Below are 24,459 nucleotides of genomic sequence, written 5' to 3'. Positions count from 1 at the left end.
AAGGAAGGAAGGAAGGAAGGAAGAAAGGAGGGAAGGAGGGAAGGAGGGAAGGAAGGAGGGAAGGAAGGAAGGAGGGAAGGAAGGAAGGAAGGAAGAATGGATGAAGCCTCTTAAGTCAGGGGCAGCCTCTGGAGATATAAATATCCTGCAGATATTTGCCTCTGTCCTCCCCTAATAAAAATAGTAACAACTCATATTTCTCTACTGGCTTTCTAGTTTACAGAGTGCTCTTCTAATTCTCTTAGAGAATTGTTAGAGTTGAAGAAGACCTCAGATGAAGAAATTGAGGCTCAAGGAGCTTTACTGATTTGCCCACAGTCATGGTATCATAGATTTAGAGTTGAGAAGGATCTTAGAAGTTAAGTCTGGGGGAGTAACTAGAGACGAGAGGTCCTGGGCTCAAATCTAGCCTCAGACACTTCCCAGCTTTGTGACCTTGGGCAAGTCACTTAACCCCCATTGCCTAGTCCTTACTGCTCTTCTGCCTTGGAACCAATATGCAGTATTGATTCTAAGATGGAAGGGAAGGGTTAAAAAAAAGTTAATTCTAACCCATTTATTTTATAGATAAGGAAACCAATGTTCTGGATAGTTAAATGAATGACCCAAGATTGCACAGATCACCAGTGTCAGAGCTCAGATTTGCAGCCAGATCCTTTTATTCACATCTCATCACAGATGGAGAGAGGGAAGGGAACTTCTAAGCTGTTTTAGTCTATCCCTTCCCTCTCATTTTGACCATCCAGGAAACAGAGGCCCTAAGAAATGGTCAACAAGGTAATAAGTTGCAGAGCCAATACTTGAACCCAGATTCTCTAGTCCATTATTTTTCCACTACTCCATGTTGGATCAATTATTCAGGGATCAGTCTGGCTAAGAAGTGGGAAGCTCATTATTTGAAGGCTGATCCCCTCCTCTCCCCAGCCAACAGATGACTGTTTTTTGGGTTCTTTGTTTTGTTTTCAGCCACATTTTAATTTATTTAAGACGTGGAGGGGTTGAGATCTCTGTTAGTGGTGGGATACCCACAACAACCAACTCTTAGAACCTTGAAATCTTTTTTTTTTTTTTAAAACCCTTACCTTCTGCCTTGGAATCAATACCGTGTATTGGTTCCAAGGCAAAAGAGTGGTAAGGGCTAGGCAATGGGGGTCAAGTGACTTGCCCAGGGTCACCCAGCTAGGAAGTGTCTGAGACCCAGGACCTCAGGTTCTTTAACTCATAGAGGATCATGGATTTAGCTCAAGAGGGAAAAGAGCTTCAAGGCCATCTAGGAAAGGGAACAGATGCCAGGACAGAAATGGCTTGTCTCAGATCCCGCTGGTAGTAAATGGTAAGAGTCAGGATTCAAACCCAGGTTCTCTGCCTCAGATCCATCTCTCCAACATGCCTCTGGGAGTTGACCTGGGCCTTTCTTTCTCTTGTGCCGTAGGAGACCCAGATTGCAGCCTTGGTGGAGGCAGGTTTCATGAAGGAGAATATCAGTACCACTGTGATGGACCTGGTGCCCCCTGAGGAATGCCGCTACTACTCCTTCCCCAAGATGATCACCCCTACTGTCATCAAATACTGAGGGCTGCCCAGCTTCTTCCTCCTCCTAGGCTGACTGGAACTGGGACACTGGGGACTCTCTAGCCTGCCAAAGCCCAGAGAGAACAGTTTGCTCCTACTCCTCCCCCAACACGATCACCCCCACAATCTTCAGACACTGAGGGTTGCCCAGCTTCCTCCTCCTACCAGCCTGACCAGGGTTGGGAGCACAGGCTATCTTAGGATTGCCCAGTAGATCCTGGGCAACTTGATGCAAGAAGAGAGGCAGACTGAATGGGGTACCATGGGACTCTCTAGGTCTGCCTCTTGACTTAAGGCCTCAGGGATGGCAAGAAGGCTTCCCAAGGCTCAGGGTTTTTCTGCTTTTTTATTTGTCTGTCAGCTTAGCCCTTATAAGTCCTTATTTGTTTCATCTGCAAAATGGGTATGGACCTGCTTGACAGAAATTGACCACTCTCAAAGCTAATAAATCAGGCTATCTAAATGAAAATTTCTTATCCAAAAACCTTTCCAAGATTGCTTTAAGGAAATCTACTTCCCTTTTTTATGTATGGTTTATCAAGCGCCAATAACGCGCCACTTGGTGCTGGAGAAGTAGAGAGAAATCTAAGTTTGGCCCTTGCCTTTGAGGGACTCACACCCTATTTGAGACAGGGGATTGAGGGCGAGTCCAGACTCTAAAGGCCCATGGCAAGAGGTTCCCCCATTAGAGGGCTTCAAGAGCCGACCTCTGCTTGTTGGGAATTGGATTTTTTGTTCAGGTTATAGCAGAACTAGAAAGGTCCCCACAGCACCCCTTGAATAGGGACCAAGTTTTTATCACTTTTATATCCTTAGCACTTAGCGCAGTGCCTGATGCTTAGTCCTTCATACATGCTTATAGACTGATTAACCTACTTTAAGGTAGGTAGAGCAAAGATTATGCCCATTTTATAGATAACAGAGGCATTGTGGCGTGGCAGACAGAGCTGGCCTTGGAGCCAGGAAGACCCGAGTTCAAGTCTTACCCCTGAGGCATACCTATGGTGGTCACTCTGGGCAAGTTACTGAATATGGATGCTCTTGGCAATGCCTTAAGACTGAGTTGCCAAGCAGCTAGGTGACTCAGTGCGTAAAGTGCCAGGCCTGGACACTGGCGGTCTCTTCCTAGCTGTGTGACTCTGGACAAGTCACTTAACTGCTATTGCCTAGCCCTTACCGTTCTTCTGCCTTGGATCTGATCCTGGGTTTCAATTTTAAGACAGAAGGAAGGGTTTAAAAGACTGAGCTGCTGACCTACATTGTGTAGAGGAAGTGGAGAGTTCCCTTCAGTCAATGAAATCAGAGGTTCAATTCCCTCTCCTTCTATAGGTGAAGAAACTGAAAAGTGACTTGTTCACAGTCAGTAAATGACAGCTGAAATCTGAACTCAGGTCTCTTGATGCTCTAGGTCTCTCTCTCTAGGTCCAGTGCTCTATCAAACCGAGGCCCAGAGATTGAGTGAGTCTAGGGCCCAGGCAAGTGCCACTACACCCTCTTTGTTCCATTTCAGAGTCTGTTTCCCTGTGTAAGTTCACTTGAAAGCCTTAACTTTGACTAATATGCCATGAAGTCCCACTTCTCTCCTTTATTCAGATTTTGGTGCTCTTCTGGGTGCTCTGCTGGGGAACCAGAAGTCCTGTGGGAGGAAGAGAAGGCCTTGCCCCCTTCTCAGTTGTAGCAGACAGCCTGCTGCCCAAATAATAAAGAAATTCTGACCTCGGTTGGAGCCCAGGATTCCTTCTTGACTCTTGGTGATGCAAGAGGGGATCTGTGTGTATATGGGAGGAGAGGGGAGAATGAAGAAATTTGGGAATACGGGAGACTAGAGGAAAAGAATGGAGAGAGAAGGGGTAAAGGCTGAGAAAGGGAAGTGTAAAAATGAAATTTGGGAGATGCCATCTTTAAGTATATATATATGTATTTTCTATGGACACGTGGAAATTATCAAACTACATTTCCCGTGGTCCAACGGGTTTCTGGTTCCGGTTCTTTGGGCGTGGGGACGCCTACGTCTCCACGCAGAGAACAGTTTAAATCTCCCGGGGTGAGGAGGAACGCTCTTTTTTTTTTAGCAGGAAGTCGCTCTCTTGGCCAGCAGACCCAGGAAGAGACGGGAGGTAATAATGGCTGGGGCGGCAGTTTTGAATTCTTACAAGCGCGTGGTCTAATGACTTTATCTATCAGCATGGCTTTAATTAAAATACTAATTTTTATATTTATAGCAGCCTTTATCATTTTTTATCTTCATAGAAGGGAGGAGAAAGAGGAAAGAGAAATGAATAGTGGGAGAAGACAAGGAAGCAAATGAGCCTTTGAGGACAGTTCAAGCAGGAAATGGATCCTCAGGATCGGTCATCCTTAGTGCCAGTCTCTTCCACTTCTCCTCAAATCCTTCCTAATCCTCCCCTTGAAGAAATGACCATCAGAACGATGGTCAGCTGCAAACCCACTGATACACCCGGCCATGTGAGAGACTTCCTGCAGAAGCTCATTGGACAGGGAGAACCAAGATGGTAGCTCAAAGCACAACTTTTTTTTTTTTTTTTTTTTTTTTTTAAATTTTAAACCCTTAACTTTTTTGTGTATTGACTTATAGGTGGAAGATTGGTAAGGGTAGGCAATGGGGGTCAAGTGACTTGCCCAGGGCCACACAGCTGGGAAGTGTCTGAGGCCGGATTTGAACCTAGGACCTCCTGTCTCTAGGCCTGGCTCTCAATCCACTGAGCTACCCAGCTGCCCCCCTCAAAGCACAACTTTTAAAAAAAGTGTTGGGTTTTTAAAAATATCTCTTCTGTTTATGTCACCTAAATTTCCTGCTTTATTTCCTGATGTTGGGAAAAACTGAAGGCAAAAAGAAAAGGGGATGGCAGAGGATGAGACAGATAGATAATGTTATGGAAGCAATGAATATGAGCTTGGACAGACTTTGGGAGATAGGGGAGATAGGCATGCCATGGTCCATGGGATCATGGAGTCAGAGATGACTGAATAACTGAACAACAGAATTCCCCCTTAGTCATCCCCTATACAAAGAATTTATTATTATTATTTTTAAGCCCTTACTTTCTGTCTTAGTATCAACTCTTTAAGACAAAAGAGCAGCAAGGACCAGGCAATTGGGGTTAAGTGACTTGCCCAGGGTCACAAAACTAGGAAGTTGTCTGAGACCAGATTTAAACCCAGATCCTCCTGACACCAGGCCTGGCACTTTATCCACTGTGCTACCTACCTGTCCCTGAAAAGAATAAAAAAAAAATCAGCTATACTCATCAAAACATTGAAAAGATCTGCGATGTTCCACATCCATGAAGGGAGATGTCTCCTCACATCTTTGGGATCGTGCTTGTTTCTTTGGAAATTTTGCAACCAAATTTTGGATTGTCCTGCCACTGTCGTTTATAATCTTGGGAAACTAGTATCAAAGGGTGGAAGATCCCCTGCAGGGAGAACAGGGGATAAATTAAGGATAGACATCTTTGCAAAACTGATGGACATATTCAAAGGGAAATTGTGGAGGTCTTAAAACTCTGAGAGCCTCCAAAGTATTCTGAGAAAGGTAAAAATGTGAACACATAATAGATTAACAAAAATTACCCAGGGAAGCAGCTCAGAACTTTCACTAGTTGGCCTAGAGACAAGGCCCTTCCCACAGTCCTCCAGGGTGGTGATGGCCAGGCTTCCCAGAGCCCCTTGCACTAAGAAGCAACACAAAATAGCCGCCTGGACTCCTGATCCCTCACTACTGGGCCTTGCTGCAGAGAACCTGCCTCCCATCTCCTGGCTTCTGGAACAGAGCTCTAGCTTTTCTCTTCATTTTGGCAGAGTCCTCTTTTACTCCGGCATCATTCACCTTTGAGTGTCAAGTTGGTGGTAAGGTCTCTTAATGATGTAAATGGTCAGTGAAGTGACTTCCTTCCCATAGACCAAGTTTCAAAAGCCGACCTGCTCTCACTCTGGTCTAGGCTTAATGTGAATGGTACCATGGTCTTCATTTTTCTATCTATGTGTTTTCCACAAAATAACCTTGGGAGGCAGGTAGTAATAACGAAAGACAGTGACTGGATTATAAGCTGGCAGTGGGATAGATATCCCATGGAGTTGGTCCATTGGTATATAAGTTAGGCCTAGAATTGAGATCAGGTTGGATGATTTCTTTCCAAAATTGCATGGTTTATTTCCCTTGAAAACGTTATTTCATCTCTAATATGCTTCCTGTGATGCTACATGGTTGCAAATTACAGAACGCACCAGGATCTTGAAAGAATTGGTTACACGTGACACCAAATGGCAACGGAGAGATGTGTGTCTGAGGTGGGAGGTGGTGGCGTGTGACCGATAATGGCATGTGTAGGAGGGGCAGCAGGAATTACTTCAAGATATTTCCAACCAGAGTAAATTGGGGCAGTTTTAGTGTTGTCACTGACAAATCCCAACTATTAAAAAGAACCAGAGAAAAGATTCTGGGCAAGGTTTATGGGAAGTACTGAACAAAAATCAAGTAGGAAAAATGGAGGGATTGTGGGCCACACTGGTGAATGGGTTCCATGTACTCATGGGATCATAGATCTGTCTGAGTACTCAGGTACGGAGGGAACTGAGTCCTCAAAGAGAGAAGGAACTTGTTCAAGGTTTACAAACCTAACTCTTGTGACTCCCAAGTCCCCTCTGTTATTGCCATGAGGCTTTTCTCAATCTCGGACCAGTGGGGAAACCAGATCTCAGAACATAGTCTGGTGCTGAAGGAAAACCTGCAACTGGTTTTTAATTCCTAAGAACTTTTCGTGTTCTAAAAAGAACTTTTTTTTCCCTTTTCTTTAAAAATAAGATGGATTTCAGACAGGGGAAGAGCAGCTGGGAGAAATTTAGGCAAAAGAAAAGGTATCATAACATTACAACAAAACAATAGCAACAAAAAAAAATGCTCTTCCCTCTCTACAAAAGGATGCAGGCCAGGGGTAACTGCAGAAGGTTCTCCCTCCCTCCTTTAAGACAACAGAAAGATCTAAACATTCTGCAAATGCTTTCACCAAAACAAAAACTGTTAATGCCTAGAGACCCACACATCTTAGAAGTCTTGGCTTGTGACAAGAGGGCTAAAAGCCATAAAGAACTACAGATGAGGAGAGCTGGAAGGGCTTTTTTGGGGACAAAGCCTAATATATCCAACCTACAAGAAACCAGAGATCTAGGACAGGATGGCACTCCTGCAACCCTCACAATACATGTGAGCCCCCTGCTTTACCCCAGACAGGGGAGGAAGTGTTCCCATTGGTTTACTGGGCAAAGGAGCAGATGATGGGGAAAATGTCCTTAGGCACAGTGGAGAGGGGAAGGGAGCACACTTGCCATAGGTTGGCCAACACAGTTCTAGGCCATTCCCTTCATGTGGGAGGGATGTGAGGACTAGAGCCAGGAAGTCACTGCAAAGACCATAGTAGTTCAACTCCCAGACTAGGAAAATGATGACATAGTCAATTCTCTAGCATTACCACCAATCGACTTTTATTGAGCATCTACTGTATTCAAGGTCATAGAAGATTTTTTACTTTACAAAAGGACTCACTAGTATTCCTTAAAAGTGAGTTGTTCTAGTATACATTAAAATGATCTGACAAGATGATTCAGTAGATAGAGATCTAGACCTGGGTTCAAATCTGACCCCAGACATTTCTTGGCTATGTGGCCCTGGGCAAGTCACTTAACCCCCAAATGCCTAGGCTGGCCTTCCTTGCTCTTCTACCTCGGAACCAGATTTAGTATAGATTCTAAGACAGAAGGTGAGTTCTAAAAAAATGATTTGACAAAAATATAATCCATACACATCCTATAATGTGAGGTACCCATGTGATCAGAAAGCTCCTGGTCACTCGCAGCCCTCTGTAGGGCATCCTGAATCCTGGGTTTTCCCAGTCTGGTACAGGAAGAGAGATGGTAGAGGAAAAGGATACCACTGAGCCTCCAGGAGGGCACTGCTGACACCACTGACCCACCAGCTACTCCTGTTTGTGGTAGAGGATGCTCCACTGAGAGCCCTCCTCCATCTCACCCAGTGTCCAGTGGCTTACTTTTGCATAATGGCTTCCCAGAAATGGATCAGTTATTGGTCCAGTTACAAGAGATAGACCTTGTGGCCTTGCCTTGAATAATATGCAGTCAATACTCCACCTAGGACTTAGTACCCACTTGTGTGGGTTAAAGAGCTCTGAGGAGCCTCAGGAACTATTTAGCCCAACACTCATTTTACAGATGGCAAAACTCATGGGTAGAATTAAGTGACCTGTCCAACATAATGGCCGGGAAGGAATTTGAGCCCAGGCCATGCCTGCCAATCCAGGGTGCTCTCTAGCCACTACCCCAGACACTACCAGGCAGAGACAACAGTGTCTATTAACCAGATCATTTTATTGACATTCACATGGCATAAGATCATAAATAAACAGGGGCCGGGTCCCCTTCTCGCCAAGAGCCCCATCCCTGCTTCCTGCCGACAGGGGCCATCACCGCCGGTACCAGACCCTGAGCCTCTTCTCTCGTTTGATCTTCTTCTGGAGCTGCAGGATGCCATAGAGCAGTGCTTCAGCTGTGGGCGGGCAGCCTGAGGGGACACAGACACTCACAGAGTTACACTGCTGCCAGGCCAGGAAGGATGAAGCACAAAGAGCACCAGGCAGGTGACAGGAGATGAACCAATTCCCAAGCCTTTATTCTATGCCTGCTCAGGGCCAGGCCCTGGACAAGGACAAAGAATGGAACAATCCTGGCTCCCGAAGACTTTATACTCTGCTGGGAGAGAGGCTACACATGCGCATGCAGCTTGTCCCAAAAGTTTTAGGGCTGTTTTAAGCAACTAAAGCTATTGTAGTATCACAGCTTTTATTATATTGTAGCTCGTCAAGCTTTGAACGGTCCGAGCACTTTGGAATGCCCAGTCTATCTGGCCTATCTGTCCACGAATGATCCACAATGACAGAGTAACTATCAGGCATTAAAGATGGGGTAGTCAGGGAGGGAGGGCTTGGGAATCAAGAAAAGCTTTATGTAGGAAGTGAAGCAGTGATGAGAAGTGAATGTGCTACAGGCGCCAGTGGCAGAAAGTGCAAAGGTCCAGAGGTGGGAAACAGAAACTCAGTCTCCTTCCTCATCTACAAAGTGAAAGGATTACACATGATGATCTCCAAGCTTCCTTCTCACTTCCACACTCCCACCTCTCCTTTCTTCCTCTTCCCAAGGCAGCTAGATGGCACCCTGGGAGAGTGATATCTTGGAGTGAGAAAACCTGAATCCAAATCAGCCACAGACTGGCTGTGGCCCTGGCAAGTTACTGAAACAGCCTCAGTTTCCCCAACAATAAAATGGAAATAATAATGGCACTTGCCTCCCAGGGCCTGGCCCAGAGTTCTCTCCCATCCACACTTCTGCTACTGGCTCCCTCCCCCAAATCTCCACCAGTATGCTGACATCAAAGGCCTTGTGGTGAACTGCAAAGCTCTGAGCATATGATTAACTTGGGTAAAATTAGGCTGCTGCTGCTTCCAGGATAGACAGAGCTTGAATAGCTATGGTTCATGGGGGAAATGAAAGATGGCCCCTCTGTCTGACTGGACATGATCCAAGGGAACTTCTAAAGTCCAAACTAGAGAAGGAAGAAAGTGAGGAGACAAGAAGCTCAGAGGTAATAAAATTTAAGCTGGAAGGGAACTCGGAGACCCTCTTTTTAAAGAGGGGAAGCCTGGGGCAGCTAGGTAGCTTGGTAGATGGAACACCAATTTGGAGTCTAGAGGACCTGGGTTCAAATATGACCTGAAACACTTTCTAGCTGGGTGACCCTAGGCCTGTGATGGCAAATGCCTTGCAGAGACTTCTCTGTGGGCATATACACCATCGCCTGCCTGAGTTAGTTACTAGAAAGGCAGAGGGATTTGGGTGGAGCTGCTCTCTTCCCCCTCTTAATTGCACCTCCTCACCCCTCTACCCAGCATCCTAATGGAAGTGCTTACTCCCTCACCTGAGCAGAGTACCTAGGCCACACAGGGGTGGGGTGAGTGAGCTCATTGGGGTGGGGTGGGAGCATGGCACTGGTATCTCAAAGGTTCTAAAAGGTTTGCCATCACTGCCCTAGGCTAATCACTCAACCCTCATTGCCTAGCCTATACCACTCTTTTGCCTTAGAACTGTTACTTAGAATAGATTCTAAGTCAGAAGGGAAGGGTTTAAAAAAAAAAAACCAAGGGAAAAAAACCCCAAAAATGAGGAAGCTGAGGTCCAGAAAGTTTGTGACTTGTCATGGGTCATATGTATTAGTAGTAGAGCCAGGATCTGAATTCAAATCCTCCGATTTATAGGAATTATAGGAAACCATGCTAAATTCCCCCAAAGGCTGGAATTACTGCAGAATGTATTCCTGTTCAGCTCCAAGCTGAATTAGATACTTTCAGAGGTCCTTTGGGAGATGCTGTGTTTCTGGGACTGGGCACAGAAGACAGCTCAGTCCAGACTAAGTCAGGGAAACTACAGACTTCTCAGGAAGGCTCAAGTCTAGCAAAGGGTACTATAACTTTAACAGGTCTCTAGTCACCAGATGCTGCAGTCTCTGAACTTGTTCCTCTGCTCTGTAAATGCCACTCTGATACTATTTGTTCCCCTACAGTACCATACACCTCTCCATCTTCACATGGTAACAGCACCAAAGTACCTCTGTATGTTCTAATCTTCACAACAGGCCTAGGAGATAATGGGTAAGGGTCCTTCTCTCCATTTTCTAGACCAGAGCACAAAGCAATCTTCTGGTGCCAGCCTGGTTCAGGGTTCTTTCCACTCCATCAGTGCTACCAATACACTGGTTGTCACTAAATGGCCACTTATGCTTTTAAAGCGGTGATGGAAGAACCCAAGTAGCGATGGCAGAATCCACTAATAGCATTTTATGCCAGGGAATCCCTTGGAAAGAGAAGGGGACAGTAATACTTGGATATCTTTCTCTGGGAGAAAATTACAGGCTGACCGTCGCCCTCTAGAGGGAGAAATTCAGAGCGGAAATTGACTGACCGGACTCTGAATAAAGCTATTTAATGGGTTTTGCAATAGGGGCTAGACTTTTTGAAGGGATTTCTACTTGGGAATGGGCTGTCCAGAATGCCACTGAGGCTCCCTCTTACTCTGAGGATCTATGGCTCAAGGAGTTTAATTGAACCTTTTCTTGAAGATTCCATCAACTGAATTGGCCTGCTGCCCACTTCCCACTGTTGTGAGGTCCCAGAGTCCCTTTCTCTCCTCTAGCTGCTTCTGCACTGCTCCAGGCAGCAATGCCACATGACCCAGGGGCACATTAGAAGTGGGTGAAAGAAGTAGTCTCTTTGAGGGCCTTTGGACTCTGCTCCGAGGAAAGCCCCCAAGTCTCAGCACCAGGATTCTCTGCCATCAATTTGGGATGGAAGTTCTGAAGCTGTTTGTGCTTCTTTTCTGAATTTCAGCTGGAATTGTAAATCAATGTTTTTGTCTCTTCAATAAACAAGTTCTGGTTCCCCAGTGAGAGAGCTAGTAGGGAACCCGGAAGTCCTTCTTTCCAATCTCCTCATATTGAGGCGCAGAAAATATGAGGGACATATGGAGAGGCTCACAAAATTTAAAGCTGCAAGAGTCTTAGGGACCCTCTTGTCCAGTCACATCATTTTACAGAAGAAAAAACAAGAGGGTTAAGGGGAGGATGCACCTAGTCAAAGCCACACAGCTAGTAAACTGCAAAGGCAGTATTAGAACCCAGGTCCTGAGTAAAAATCCCTCACTCTTTCCACTAAACCTTGGGGTCTAGATCTTAGATAGCAGGATAGTAGCCAACAAGTGAGTTGTTTAAATATTAACAGATTATAAGAGGCTTCTGCTGAGTAATGAAGGTTTTAATGTCTCAAGAGCATGCCAAAGAAATACCTCCTCTAGTTTGCAATCTATTCAGGCTTATTCCCTGCATTCTCACATAGCTACCCCTCACTCTTCTACTCCTGGCTTTCTGAATGACCCTGGGAGTCACTTCCCTTCTATAGTTCTCAATTTTCTCATCTGTAAAATTAGGGTGTTGGGGAGAAGCTACTACAGATCTCTTTCAGTGTGTGCTATGACATACTGCACAGCTGAGCTGGACTCTGGGATCCAGTGGCTAAGGAGGGGTTCCTCTACCTGGGACGTAGATGTCCACGGGCACAATGCGGTCACATCCTCTCACTACAGAGTACGAGTAATGGTAATATCCTCCACCGTTAGCACAACTGTTAAAAAAAGAGAATACTAATTATTATCTCACAATTCCAAGTGTACAAAGCAACTGCTCATTCCAACTGTAAGGTAGTTACTGTCAGTCAAATGGACCAAGTACTTCAGTGGATCCAGGGCCAGTGGTAGGAAGATCTGAGTTCAAATCCTGTCTCAGGTAGTTACAAGTTATATGATTCTGGGCACGTTTACCTGTCTGCCTCAGTTTCCCCCATTAAGACCTACTCCTTGAGGTTGTTTTGTAAGGATCAAATGAGCTGATTCATTAACATGTTTTGTAAACTTTAATGCATTATATAGATACTAGCCATTATTTTTTAATAATAAGGATCATCATCATCACCCCATCCCCATTTTAGAGGTGAAAAAACTGAAGGTCAGAGTGGTTACATGACAACCATAGCCACATAAGAGTACCAAAACCTGATTCCAACAGGCCCTCTTGACTCCAAGCCCAACACCCTTTCTAGTATTCAGACTCTGAATCTGTTTTTGCCTGTACCATAGACCAAGCAACTCTTCTAGGAGGCAATTTCACTCCTGGGTCCAGAAGCCATCATGGGTGACTAGAGGAAAACCAGTCAGTGCTACTCAAGCCCAAAAAGACTCTTGAGATTTCTTGGACCACAGCCCAGGAGATTCAACTATTCAGTGCCTATTCTGTGATGGCTAGCTTGGGGACCAGGGCTGGTCCTCAAAGAGCTTACATTCTCCACAGAGCTAGGTTTCCAAATGTTCCTTGGTGGTTTGGAAGGATTCAGACAGTGCTGGGGTTTCCTACTAACACATGCCAAGTGAGCCCCCTCATGTCATACTCTGGTTCCACTGGACCTTTCCCCTGGTATTTCCTGGTCCTGGACACAAACCCTTTGGTAAACTGGTCTCCTCAAAATCTCTTAATCTGACATGCTTATTTCCTTTTTGCCAGTCTTCATGCATCTTAATTTTTATTGCTGTTTTGTATTTATAGCAGTTATTTCTGAAATTTATACTTCTGTCCACCTCCTCCTCCACCCCACCTGGACCCTCCCTTGTAACAAAGAGAAGCAATTAAGCAAAAATACATATTCAAAGAGCTGCTCCCAACAGCTACTCCTGGCCCTAAGTTTTTCCAAATCAGCTACAACATTGGCTTCCATTATTCCTCTCATTAGCCCCAGAACAGGTTGTAGCCCTAACAACTCCAATTCCCACCCAGATATAGAACTGTTTTTTTGGAAGCTAGCTGAAACCCAGGTCAGAGGGAAATGATGAATTCTTCTTGGGCATAATAGATAAGTTTCAAGGACAAGAAGGAGGAAGCAGGAAAAAAAGAGATATAAGTTAAAATGATGCAAATGGAGTTTTCTTCCCCCTGGCTTTTCTCTTCTGATGAGTATAAAAGTGATGAATCTCTCCAAAGGGGAGCTGGAGTTCATTATGGGTCAATCAAATGCTATGATCTTGTCGATCACGATTGCCTGTATTTTGACTTTATCTGCCTGTCTTGGGAAGTTCTTCAAGGATTAGACTTCACTTACAAATCTTCCTGGTCTAACCTCAACACTAACTTTCTTTAGAAAGGCTTCTCTGCCTGAGCCCTAGGAAGATCTGAATTCCTTCAGCAATTATAGAATCTCGGGATGTGAGGGAAGTAACCTCAGAGACCACCAATCCCACCTTTTCATTTTATCAAGGGAAAAATCGAGACCTCAAGAAATCAGCAATTTGCTCAAAGTCATGTATACATGGGTCTCTGATCCCATGCCCCAAGCTCCTTCTATGAAGCCATGTCCCCTTGGCTCCACTTTTAGCACTTATCTATTCTATTTGAACTCTCTGATATCCATTAAGATGAATGATTTGTTTGGGGCATTTCTATACTAATGACTCCTCGGAAGTGTCTCCTTTCCAAATGAGATTCTTATTTTGTTTCAAACTATGTCTCAGGTTCTTTCCATATCTAGTATTATTGTGGAGAATCTTCCTCACAAACCCTTCCTTGATGGAAAAAGAAGTGACTCCAGACTGCTGCTTCTCTCCATGTGCTGGCATCTGATATGAAGCATCATTCGTGTTCTATTTGCATAGATTGCTTCTTGGCAAGGATTTTTACAACTGGTCCTGCATCTACGGGTACTTGTGACAATTTGCAAAACCATTTCCTCACAACAGTCCCACCAGGAGAATAATAGAAATATTCTTTTTCTTGTTCTCCAAATCAAAAAATGAGAACCCAAGATGTTTAAGGGACTATTAAGTTGGCTAGTTAAGTATCCAAGGCAGAATTTGAACCCAGGTTTCTCTAGACTCTAATTTCTATCATCACATATCACAGTGATGGTGAACCTATGGCACAGGTGCCAAAGGTGGCATACAGAGCACGCTCTGTGGGCACTCCTGGCCCCAGTTTGTTTCTAGAAAGGCAGAAGGACTTGGGCAAAACTCCTCCCCTCCCCCTCTCCACTGTGCCTGATATTTTTTCATATCCCCCACCCCCTCTGCCCATTGGGAGCACATAGCAGTTAAGGTAAGCAGCTCACAGGGGGCAGAGCTGGAGGGGAGCCAAGCACTCTGATCAATCCACTCCTCCTCTTTACACCTGCTGAGGACATTCCTCACTTCACCCACCCCTCTGCCCAGCAGCCCAATGGGAACACGTTCTCCCTCCCTTGTGTGGGGTAAGGGGTGTGGGGCAGGGCATACCCAGCATTTGGTGTGGGGGAGAGGTACAGCAAACAGTCAAGGTGGGGGGCCATGGGCATGCCCAGGCCCAAAACTCCATTTGCCATCACTGACATATCACATATGTGATCTACCATCACATATCATCTACTGCCCTATCCACCATGCCACAATGTCTCTCTTATTTTCCTATATCTCCTTAATTTCATATAGTTTTTATCACCACCCTCTTCCCCTCCAGTTGTCCCACCTCTAGGCCTGGGGACCATTTCTAATTTGTCTTTCTTGGCGAGATCATTTCAGAGAAATTCACAGAGATGGGACTGACAATGCCCTGGTTTTGAACACAGGCTCCCACTCTCATTATAGCCCGTGCCAAGCTATTTCACACTTTAATACCATTCTGTAGGTGTTTCTTGGATTCCCAGAAAGAGGAAATTCTCAAGGCAGGGAATAATGGCTTATGGGTAGTTTTTAGATTTCCCCACTGCTACTGGAATGGTAGCATTGGTTTATTCCATCAATGATTCAAATCCTGGTCATAAAGAAATGCAAGAAAAGGAATCCACTCTTCACTTACCTTCCCATGGAGACTACATAACGAGGCTCTGGCATCTGGTCATATACCTGGAACATAGACAAAGCCAGCCATCTCAGGTCATCTCCCTGCATAATTAACTTAAGGTGGTACTAGAGCTAATGTGATACTGGCCCATTAAGGATCAGAGAGGGTGATGCCTGGTTGAGGGCAGGGTAGGGTCACTGAAAGTCTTAGGGGAGAGGAGTCTCATATATTCTAACATCTCTGACAGACCTGATCTTATCATTTCATGCTGCAGCCCAAGTTATAACATAGTTTTTGCTCTGTCTGAATCTGAATTTTTATGACTTGGAACCCTGCAGTAATCTCAATGGAACCTTTGATTTTCTCATGTGTCCCATTTCCTCCTGACACAGATCGCAGAAAGTAAGAAATATCCAGCTGGTCTGGCAGTCATCTAAACCTCCCTCAAGCAGCTCTTGGCTGCCTTTGGTTAAATCTACTTGCTCTTTGTTCAGCAAAAAACTTCTCAGCCCCCATTAAGCCTGGACCTGGGCTCTCTCAGGGTCTGACAGCTGTTTGTGACTGACTCAACATCAGGGGTGAGAATGAAGGGATACCTTTCGAAGAGCTGGGGCCATTTTGTTGGTGAGAGTGCCAGCTACAATCATAACATCTGACTGACGAGGACTGGCCCGGAACACCACTCCAAATCTGTCCATGTCGTATCGGGGAGCTGCCATATGCATCATCTCTACAGCACAGCATGCCAATCCAAAAGTCATGGGCCACAAGGAACTCTAAAGAAAGAAAAAGCTCACTGAGTTTAACAACAGCCTTAACTGAGGCAGGAACTGCTTTGTGGAACAGTCAAGTTAACAACACACATGCTGGTGAGATGGGGGAAAGAAGGCACAAAAAGGGAAATTTTTGTTTTCCATGTGAATTAGATATTCTGGGTTTAGGATCAATTAGGGGCTTGGGGAACAGTTATATTCTATTATAGGGGCAGACTTCTCCTCATTGTAAGAAAGAAATTCCTAAGAATTAGAGCTATCTGAAAAAAAAAGGTGGCACAGTGGTTGGAGAGTCAGGTCTGGAATTAGGAAGACCTAAGTTCAAATCTGGCCTCAGACACTTCCTAGCTCTGTGACCCTGGGCAAGTCATTTAACTCTGGTTGCCTCAATTTTCCTATCTGTAAAATGAGCTGGAGAAGGAAATGGCAAATCACTCCAGTATCTCTGCTAAGAAAACCCCAAATGAGGTTATGAAGAGTCAAACATGACCAATCAAAAACAAAAGAAAAAAAAAAAAGAAAGATGTGACACTACATGCTCCCTACAGAGGGGATTCTTGCCTCAGCTAGGGAGTAGGGCTAGACCTTGGAGTTCTCTTCCCTCTCTAGGCTGGTATAACTCTAGCACATATAGAAGATATGAGGAAAGAAGGATTTCCTTTTTCTGAAGGATCCTCTACCAAGAAGAAAGGGTACTAGAATTCTGTGCAGACTAAAATCTTGATCACTAAAAATATATGGAAATATTTTAATTAACTGGATTTTCAGATTTAACTCAGGGATGAGCAAAACACTGTCTCTTAACAAAAGTTCATCTAAAATAGTGTTCTCTTTTCAATATGTAAAAGAGCAAGGGCCCAGCATCTTACTGTGACTAAGGTCACATAGCCAATAAGAAGCAGCAGAGTCAGAATTTGAAGCCAAGTCTGCTGATTCCAAGTTCCCTGCTTTTTCCACCAAATGACAAAACCTGGTAAGTCCAACTGAGTCTCCCTTTGTTGACTGAGTCTGTATCCTGAAGGTCTTCAGGGTCACTGTTCCGAACACTTAAAAACAAGTTTTCATTGATGTCTTTTTAAAAATATCGCTGTAATTAGTGGTGGAGTTGTGAATTGATCCAATCATTCTGTAGGGTAATCTGGAATGATGCCCAAAGGGCTTTAAAAGACTGTCTGCCCTTTGATCCAGCTATACCACGGCTGGGTTTATACCTCAAAGAGATCATAAGGAAAAAGACTTGTACAAAAATGCGTATAGCTGCACTTTTTGTAGTAGCAAAAAAATTGGAAAATGAAGGGATGCCCTTCGGACTGGGGAAAGGCTAAACAAATTGTGGTGTCTGTTGGTAATGGAATACTATTGTGTTAAAAGGAATAATGAACTGGAGGAATTCCATATGAACTGGAACAACCTCCAGGAATTGATGCAGAGTCAAAGGAGCAGAACAAGGAGAACCTAATACATAGAGACAGATAGATACACTGTGGCACAATCAAATGTAAAGGACTTCTCTACTAGCAGCAATGCAATGATCCAGGACAATTCTGAGGGACTTATGAGAAAGAACACTATCCACATCCAGAGAAAGAACTGTGGGAGCAGAAACACAGAAGAAAAACAACTGCTTGGCCACATGGTTCGATGGGGATAGACTTTAAGTGCTCACCCTAGTGCAAATATCAATAATATGGAAATAGGTCTTGATCAATGATACATGTAAAATCCAGTGCAATTTTGTGTTGGCTATGGGAAGGGGGTGAGAGGAAGTGAGAGAAAGAATATGAATCATGTAACCATGGAAAAATTTTCTTAATTAATTAATAAAATTCAACTGATGGCCAAAAAAAAAAAATAAAAATATCGCTGTAGTCTTCCCATATCCTATCTCTTCCAGGGAGCCATCCAACATAACAAATGGTATTTTGGTGGACAAAAAAAGAAAAAGAGGAAAAAAAATCAACATAACTGATCTATATATTGAAAAAGTACAATGTACAGCCTTTCTTGACTTGCACATTGGCAAAGGGAGCGGTGGAAGGGTCCTCATAGCAATTCTTTAAACCAGGGGTCGGCAATGTATGGCTCTGGAGCCATATCTGGCTCTTTTGAGGGCCAGATATGGCTCTTTCTGTAGGAGCCATAAAGTCCATTTTTTTTTCAGGCGCTGTTACAGGAGCACACACTGTGAGCACTGTACGGCTCTCACAAAATTACATTTTAAAAAATGTGGCGTTTATGGCTCTCATGACCAAAAAGGTTGCCGACCCCTGCTTTAAACACTCATTTTCATTGGAAAGGACTATCAATTCACTGATTCACAGAATATCAGCATTAAAAGGGACCGCAGAAAGAATTTATACCAATTTCTTCATTTTACTGATGAAGAAGCTTAGAAGGGAACTTCCTCAAGATTACATGAAAAGTTGGAGGAAAATCTGCGATCAGAAGCCAGGTCTCCTGTCTCCCAGTTCAGAACTTCTGCCACAAAACTATGTAGATGTATGCTAATTTCCAGGGGATGGTTTGTAAATAATAATTCCTGACTCAGTTTTCTTTCACAAAAGATAAGCCCAGAAAAATATTCTCTTACTGACATAATCTAGTTGCTTAGATTCTGGGTAAACTGCGGAGTGCTACAACAGAAAAGATGAAGGAACAAGAAGAGAACTATTGTAAAGCACCCACTGATTCAAAGTACAGCCACAGGGCACAAGGTTAAACCTTGGCTCCCTGAGCAAAAGTATATCAAGGGAATCTCATGTTCAGACTCTCTCCTTTGCAAGAGGTAAAGGGGAATGGAATAAGAGAAATGGGGATACAGAATAGCTTGGGTAGGATTTCAGTGGCAGAAATGGATGGGCAACAAGACCCTATCTCGAAGAGAGCAAACTCAAGGGTTTGGCTTAAGATCCTGAATCTTGTGGGCTGAAATGGAAGGCTGGACTTGGAGTTAGGAAGAAGGAGGTTCAAATCCTGCCTCTGAGATGCTCGTGTTACTGTGCACAAATCAATGAACTTCTTTTCTTTTTGGTTTCCTCATTTGTAGTATGAGGATAAGAGGAACCCCTATATCTCAGGGTTAGGAGGACCTTTAGAGTTAGCAAGTATGAATTAGAGCTCTGTAGTACAATGCTAATTATCATTATTAGCAATAAGGTGTGTTCTTAAAAAGAAATTTAGGAATCTGAGGAGGGGAACATGATAAAGAGTATGTGGGAGGATAGTACATTGAGACAGAAATAGAAACCTGATTGGAACACCTTTAGAGGAGTTCAGGAACTGGAACCCTAGGTGGGACCCAGCAAGATCCTACAAAAATGATGAGACTTTTAATGGTTCTAGCTTCAACTGGAGCAGCCCCCTCTTTACTAGGCACTTTTACAACTTGCCCAAATGATGATTTCATCCTTCAAAAGGAGGAAGCACCAAAGCAAAGAACTGGATCTGGCTGTCTCTAACAAGGTAGAGAATAGGCTCTAGGGTAGAAATGTTGGGAATGTTGCAGGGAGGTGACTGATCCATCTGAAAATGTGGAAGAAAGGAGGAAAGTAAGGTAGCAGGTGACAATGTGCCCTAGGTTGGGGAGAGCAGACTTCAAAGGACTCAGGGAAATGGTAAGGGAGGGCTGCATGGATTAAAATGCTACAGGCAAAGTCAGCCAAGAAAGGATGAGAAAGTCTAAAAAAATGAAATCTGGAAGATATGAAGCAGAAATTCTGATATGTGAGGAAAGGCGTAGTTGTCTAAAGAAACCAATGTGGAGAAGACTCAAAGACTCAACTTGGATTTTTCGAAGTCACATACAGAAAATAGAAACAAAGGCAGGCATCAAATGATGAAAACAAAACCATGGCATAGTCCTTAAGAATAGTATCAGGAGGAATAAAAGAATAATATTTGGAGATGAGATGGTTCTGTCAAGGGAGACTAAGAACAAAAAAAAAACAGTTTTATTTTTAAAACTGAACTGGGGAAAAGGAGAAGAAATAAAAGACAGGACTGTTGGAGCGATGGATCGATCAATCAGTCAGTCAGTCAGCCAGCCAACAAGCATTTACTAAGCTCTGCAATATGGCAAGCCCTGTGTGGGGCCTTGGGGACACAAGTCCAAAGAACGAAACAATCTCCACTCGTAAGAACCTTACACTCTAATGGGGAGAGGGAGACAAGTACATATAAAGTGGCTAAGTCTAAGTAGATAAAAGTGATTAAGTCCCAGGGACCCTGGGAGGGAGAAAAAGCACTGGCAGCTAGGAGATTCCGGAAGGACAGAAGATAGACCTTGAGTTACAGATAAACAGAAAAGGCTTCTAGGCCTTGGAGGTCTGAGGATAGATGGCCTGATCAACAGTGACAGAGAGCAGGAGAATGAAGTACCTGGTGTTTATTTTCTTTGTTTCCTCTGCAAAGAAGACCAATTCGGACAGAACAAGAATGACTGATATGAGAATGGATACCTAAAAGGAATGGCAAGAGTGGTCCTAGCTATCTGTAATGAGTTCCAGGCACCTGGATCAGATAAAGGACATGTGCAAGGTACTGAAAGGAATGGAGGTAGTGATTCCTGAGCCACTGTCAAGACTGACAGGCAGTGGAGAACAAAGTACCATGGGAGGAACACTGGCTCTGGAGTCAAAAGACCTGGGTTCAAATTTCACCTCTGAAGCTCTCTGTATGACCATAGGCAAGTCACTTAACATCTTGAAGTCAGTTTCTTCACTGGTGAAAGGAGCAATTGAACTAGATGACTTCTGAGGTCCCTTCCAGGTCAACATCTGTGATACTGCAAAAGAGATAGCATAGGACTAGAGAGAAGCAATATCCTGATTTTCCAAAAAGGCAAGAGAATAGAATCTTCAAACAATAGGACAACAAGCTTGACTTCAATTCCTGGCAAAATTCTAGTACATGTTATTAAAGAGATGTTAGTGAACATCTAGAAAAGGAAGTCATGATTACAAGAGCCAGTATGGCTTCAGTAAGAAAAGATGAATAATATTTTCTTTTTTTGGGACAGGATTACTAGTTTGACAGATCAAAGGAATCCTATAGCTATTTGACAAAGTCGTACGTGTTCTTCTTATGGATAAAATGGAGAGGTGCAGGCTAGACTGTTATAGTTAGATCCAAAGAATCTGAATGGCTGGACTCCAAAAGACAAACTAATGATTTGATGGCAGGGGGTCTCCTGTGGACTGCCCCAGGAAACTGCTGGTAAATTTTCATCAGTGAATTGGATAAAGACAAGAGATGGCTGGTTTCTCACACTTGTCCCCACGAAAGAAGCATAGTCTCTATGATGAATATGGGCACATGCTTGCACAGTGTTTTACATATGAAATCTCATTTTTAAGATAATCCTGGGAAATAGGTATTAATATACTGATTTTATAGTTAAGGAACTGAAGCTAAGAGAGGTTCTAAGTAATTTGCCCAGAGCACACAGCTAGTAAATATCTGAGGCAGGATTGGAACTCTTGTCTTCTGGAAGCCAAGTCCTCTGCTCTACCTGCCTCAGTTAAGCAAGCAGAAGACAGATCCCTCTGGCACAGTGGTCTAGTGGAGATTCCCCTGTTCCATGTTCCCATGTGCCTTGTCTGCTGTGGAAATTCAGGCCTTTAATAAAGAAAGATTGGTCTGGTGGTGACTTACCCGCCGGGCCCAGTTGATAAGGTCATCTAGTTTGGTGATCACATACTCCCCTTTGCTGCTTGGGAGTGAAGAGAATTTGGGGACAACTGCCCCACTCTTTTTTCCCTCTGGGACAGGGCTGAGAAAGGGGAGCAGAAAAGCAAATTGAAATGAGCAACATCAATGACACTGCAGAAAAGAGGAACACTTGAAGCTAGCACATCTTGCTAGCATGACTAGCAAGTAGATGACTAGTGTCTAGTGGGAACAAGACCAAGGTCATTTGTTTCATCCTTGGCCTACTAAGCCCTCAACCCAGTTTGTGGCTCCATCCTGAGAGCCCTCCAACCCTAGATGGAGCATCCCAACATGGACCTCTAGCAGAGAACTGATTATAGTCAGCTGACTTGTGAATGAATAATTCTGGTCAAAAGGGGGTACTGGGAGAGATGAATGGTTTAATGCAAATCTATTTCATTCTTTTCTCCTACCCAACTCCCACTGGGTCTTATCCTTCCTTTCTCAACAGTCCTGGGGCACTACAATAGAGAGAGAGAGCCTGTGATGTTCCTAGATTAACTCCTGGAAAAGAAGAAGAGAAAGAATTAACAGGCCTCTCCTAAGAAGCTACCTTTTACCTGCTTGCCTCTGTCACCGAACTCTGATGGAGCAGTTGAACCTGAAGGGCTGTGCTGGGTCTGTTCAAAGGAATAGTCAAGTATCAGGGGAGAATTAAACATTACACATCCACTAGGCAAACATGAACAGTTTAAGTTCAATATCCTCTCAGTTCATCTCTCTCTATATATATGTAGTACATTTATTATAAAGATAGTCTAATTCAATTTTGGATTGTCATAGGACCAGATTTAGGAGTAGAAGGGCTCTCTTTCAGCTACTCTAATCCTCTCATTATACAGATGAGGAAACTGAAGCCCAAAAGGGGAAAGAACTGGCCTGAACCCATGGCTTCCTAAAGCTCAGCTTTAATAACAATCACTGTCCTGCTCAAAAACCTTCAACAGCTTCCCACTACCCAGACTGGTCCTGACCTCTTTCTCTGGTCTTATTTCCCATTTCTCCCCTAGAGCTACCATTAACTTTAGCCCATGGTACTTCTCGCCCACCCCCTCAGCATGCCCTAAGCACTCTTGCCTCCATATCTGTCCTGGTGACAGGATGACTGCCACTAATTTGTAAAGTGATAGATACTGGGCATGTCATTTCCCTCAGACCTCAAGTCCTTATAGAGGTTGGACTACAAGATTGCTAAGTTCTCTTTGATATCTAAAATTCTGATTCTTTCTCTCTATTCCCATCAAAATGTTATACTGTTCTACTGGGTAAAAGATCAGTAACTACAGAACTCACCGAAAACTAAACAATCCATACCGGGCCAGGCGGGGAACTGCAGGCAGAAACCACAGGAAAATAGAAATTTAATAGCATGCCAATTTAATTACTGCAAGTGAGGCAAAAACTAATTACAATATTATAATTATCATCAATGCCCAAATTGTTAAAAGACCCAGAGAGAAAGGCCTTCAGCACATGAGTAGATGATCTATGGAAGATTTATGAGGGGACAAGGACAGAACTAAAATTGCAAAGAGACTTTCTTCAAGGCTCAGCTCCTGTGCTATCTCCTAAGGGAAGCCTTTTCTGATCCTCTAATGTTAATACTCTCTTCCTCCTTCTCTACATTTATCTGGAGTGTTCTGATTCTTATACATTGTCTTTCCTACTAGAATCTAAGCTTCAGGAAGGCAGAGGCTGTTTTGTATCTAGAATTCATTTAATATAAAACAATCATACAAAAGATTGTTGATTTAAAGAACAACCAAATGGCATAAGATTAAACTCTGGTTCTCCAAGCAAAAGTTTGCAAAGGAAATCCCATGCTCAGACTTGCCCCTTTGTTGGAGGTGGGAAGGAGTAAGAGAAAAGAGATATGGGATGACTTGTGGAGAGTCTGTACTTTCGGCCTGGCATCCAGTATGAGTAAATCGAGGATCAGAGCTTAAGAGCCCGAGGTAATAGAGTTCAGAGGTTTGCCTGCAGATGCTCCAGCTTCAACTATTATTCTTTTACTAATTTAAAACATAAACCTTTACCTTCCATCTTAGAATCAATACTAAGTATTGGTTCCAAGGCAATAGAATGGTAAGGACAAGGTGGGGGTGGAGGGAGTAAGTGACCTGCCCAGGGTCACACACCTAGAAAGTGTCTGAAGCCACATTTGAACCCAGGACCTCCTATATCTCCAGGTCTGGCTTCAAGCACTAGGTGACCTAGCAGCCCCGCCCCATCAGTAGTTAACTATTCTTAATAATTCAATTCTCCCTCCATTTACAGATCCACGTAGGGCAAACAAGCATAGTCTGGGCACCGCTGCGTGAAAGAACCCGTCTTGGGCCCCAAGGTCGCAGGGTGTCCCTGGTCGGCAAGGGTAGAGACTGGGGCGCGCGGGCTCCCCCTAGGGTCCGCACCCACGGCGCTCCCCTCCCCCTCGGGAGCCTCGAGCTGATCTCAGCCCACCCACGAGACAAGGGGTCGGGACGCTATCTACAGTTACCCGCCGGGCCTTGGCGAACGCTATTAGCCGGGGGTCTCTGCCGCCTCTCCCGCCCCGCGACGCCCCAGCCCCGGGGTCTCGCTCCGCTCACCCGCCAGCGCCACCGCCATCTTGTACACAGCCTTCAGACGACCTCACCGGGTCCTCCGCTCTAACCGTTCCGGGTTGGAGGGGATGGGCGGCGGAAGTGTGTTTAGCTGTATGTTCCGTTAAGGTGGAAAGGAGGCAGAGGGAATGGGGGTGGTGTGAAGAGAATGAGTGCACCACCTAAAGAGGTCCGGTACCTTGGAGTGGCCGCTGGAGCCGAACGACTCCGAGTTCCGCCGCCTCCTGCTCTTCCTCCCTAGTGGGACCCAGACGAACCCCCACTTGCCCGCTGACGGAACTGACAGTAGGCGTGGGAATGCCGCATGCTC

General features: G+C 44.4%; 2 protein-coding genes across 2 annotated transcripts in view; one reads left to right on the top strand and one right to left on the bottom strand.

Moving 5' to 3' along the window:
- Nucleotides 1-2,041, top strand: part of GAMT (guanidinoacetate N-methyltransferase) — a 16,841-nt gene extending 14,800 nt beyond the window's left edge. The window contains 2 exon segments of the mRNA XM_044685340.1: nucleotides 747-777; nucleotides 1,372-2,041. Coding sequence (XP_044541275.1) covers nucleotides 747-777; nucleotides 1,372-1,573 — 233 coding nt within the window. The 3' untranslated portion in view covers nucleotides 1,574-2,041.
- A 5,914-nt stretch (nucleotides 2,042-7,955) lies between these two features.
- NDUFS7 (NADH:ubiquinone oxidoreductase core subunit S7) lies at nucleotides 7,956-24,203 on the bottom strand. The gene is made up of 8 exons (XM_044671770.1): nucleotides 24,135-24,203; nucleotides 22,840-22,876; nucleotides 22,107-22,166; nucleotides 21,490-21,607; nucleotides 15,661-15,840; nucleotides 15,080-15,126; nucleotides 11,743-11,831; nucleotides 7,956-8,167 (listed from the first exon to the last, which is right to left on the bottom strand). The coding sequence occupies exons 1-8, from the start codon at nucleotides 24,151-24,153 to the stop codon at nucleotides 8,070-8,072; spliced, it is 648 nt and encodes a 215-aa protein (XP_044527705.1). The 5' UTR covers nucleotides 24,154-24,203; the 3' UTR covers nucleotides 7,956-8,069.
- Between the last annotated feature and the right edge of the window lie 256 nt (nucleotides 24,204-24,459).

This window comes from Gracilinanus agilis, chromosome 1 (genome assembly GCF_016433145.1).
Source record: "Gracilinanus agilis isolate LMUSP501 chromosome 1, AgileGrace, whole genome shotgun sequence".
In the NCBI taxonomy this organism is placed as follows: domain Eukaryota; kingdom Metazoa; phylum Chordata; class Mammalia; order Didelphimorphia; family Didelphidae; genus Gracilinanus; species Gracilinanus agilis.
The sequence above is the reverse complement of the archived record's forward strand: the minus strand, read 5'-3'. Positions and strand labels throughout refer to the sequence as shown.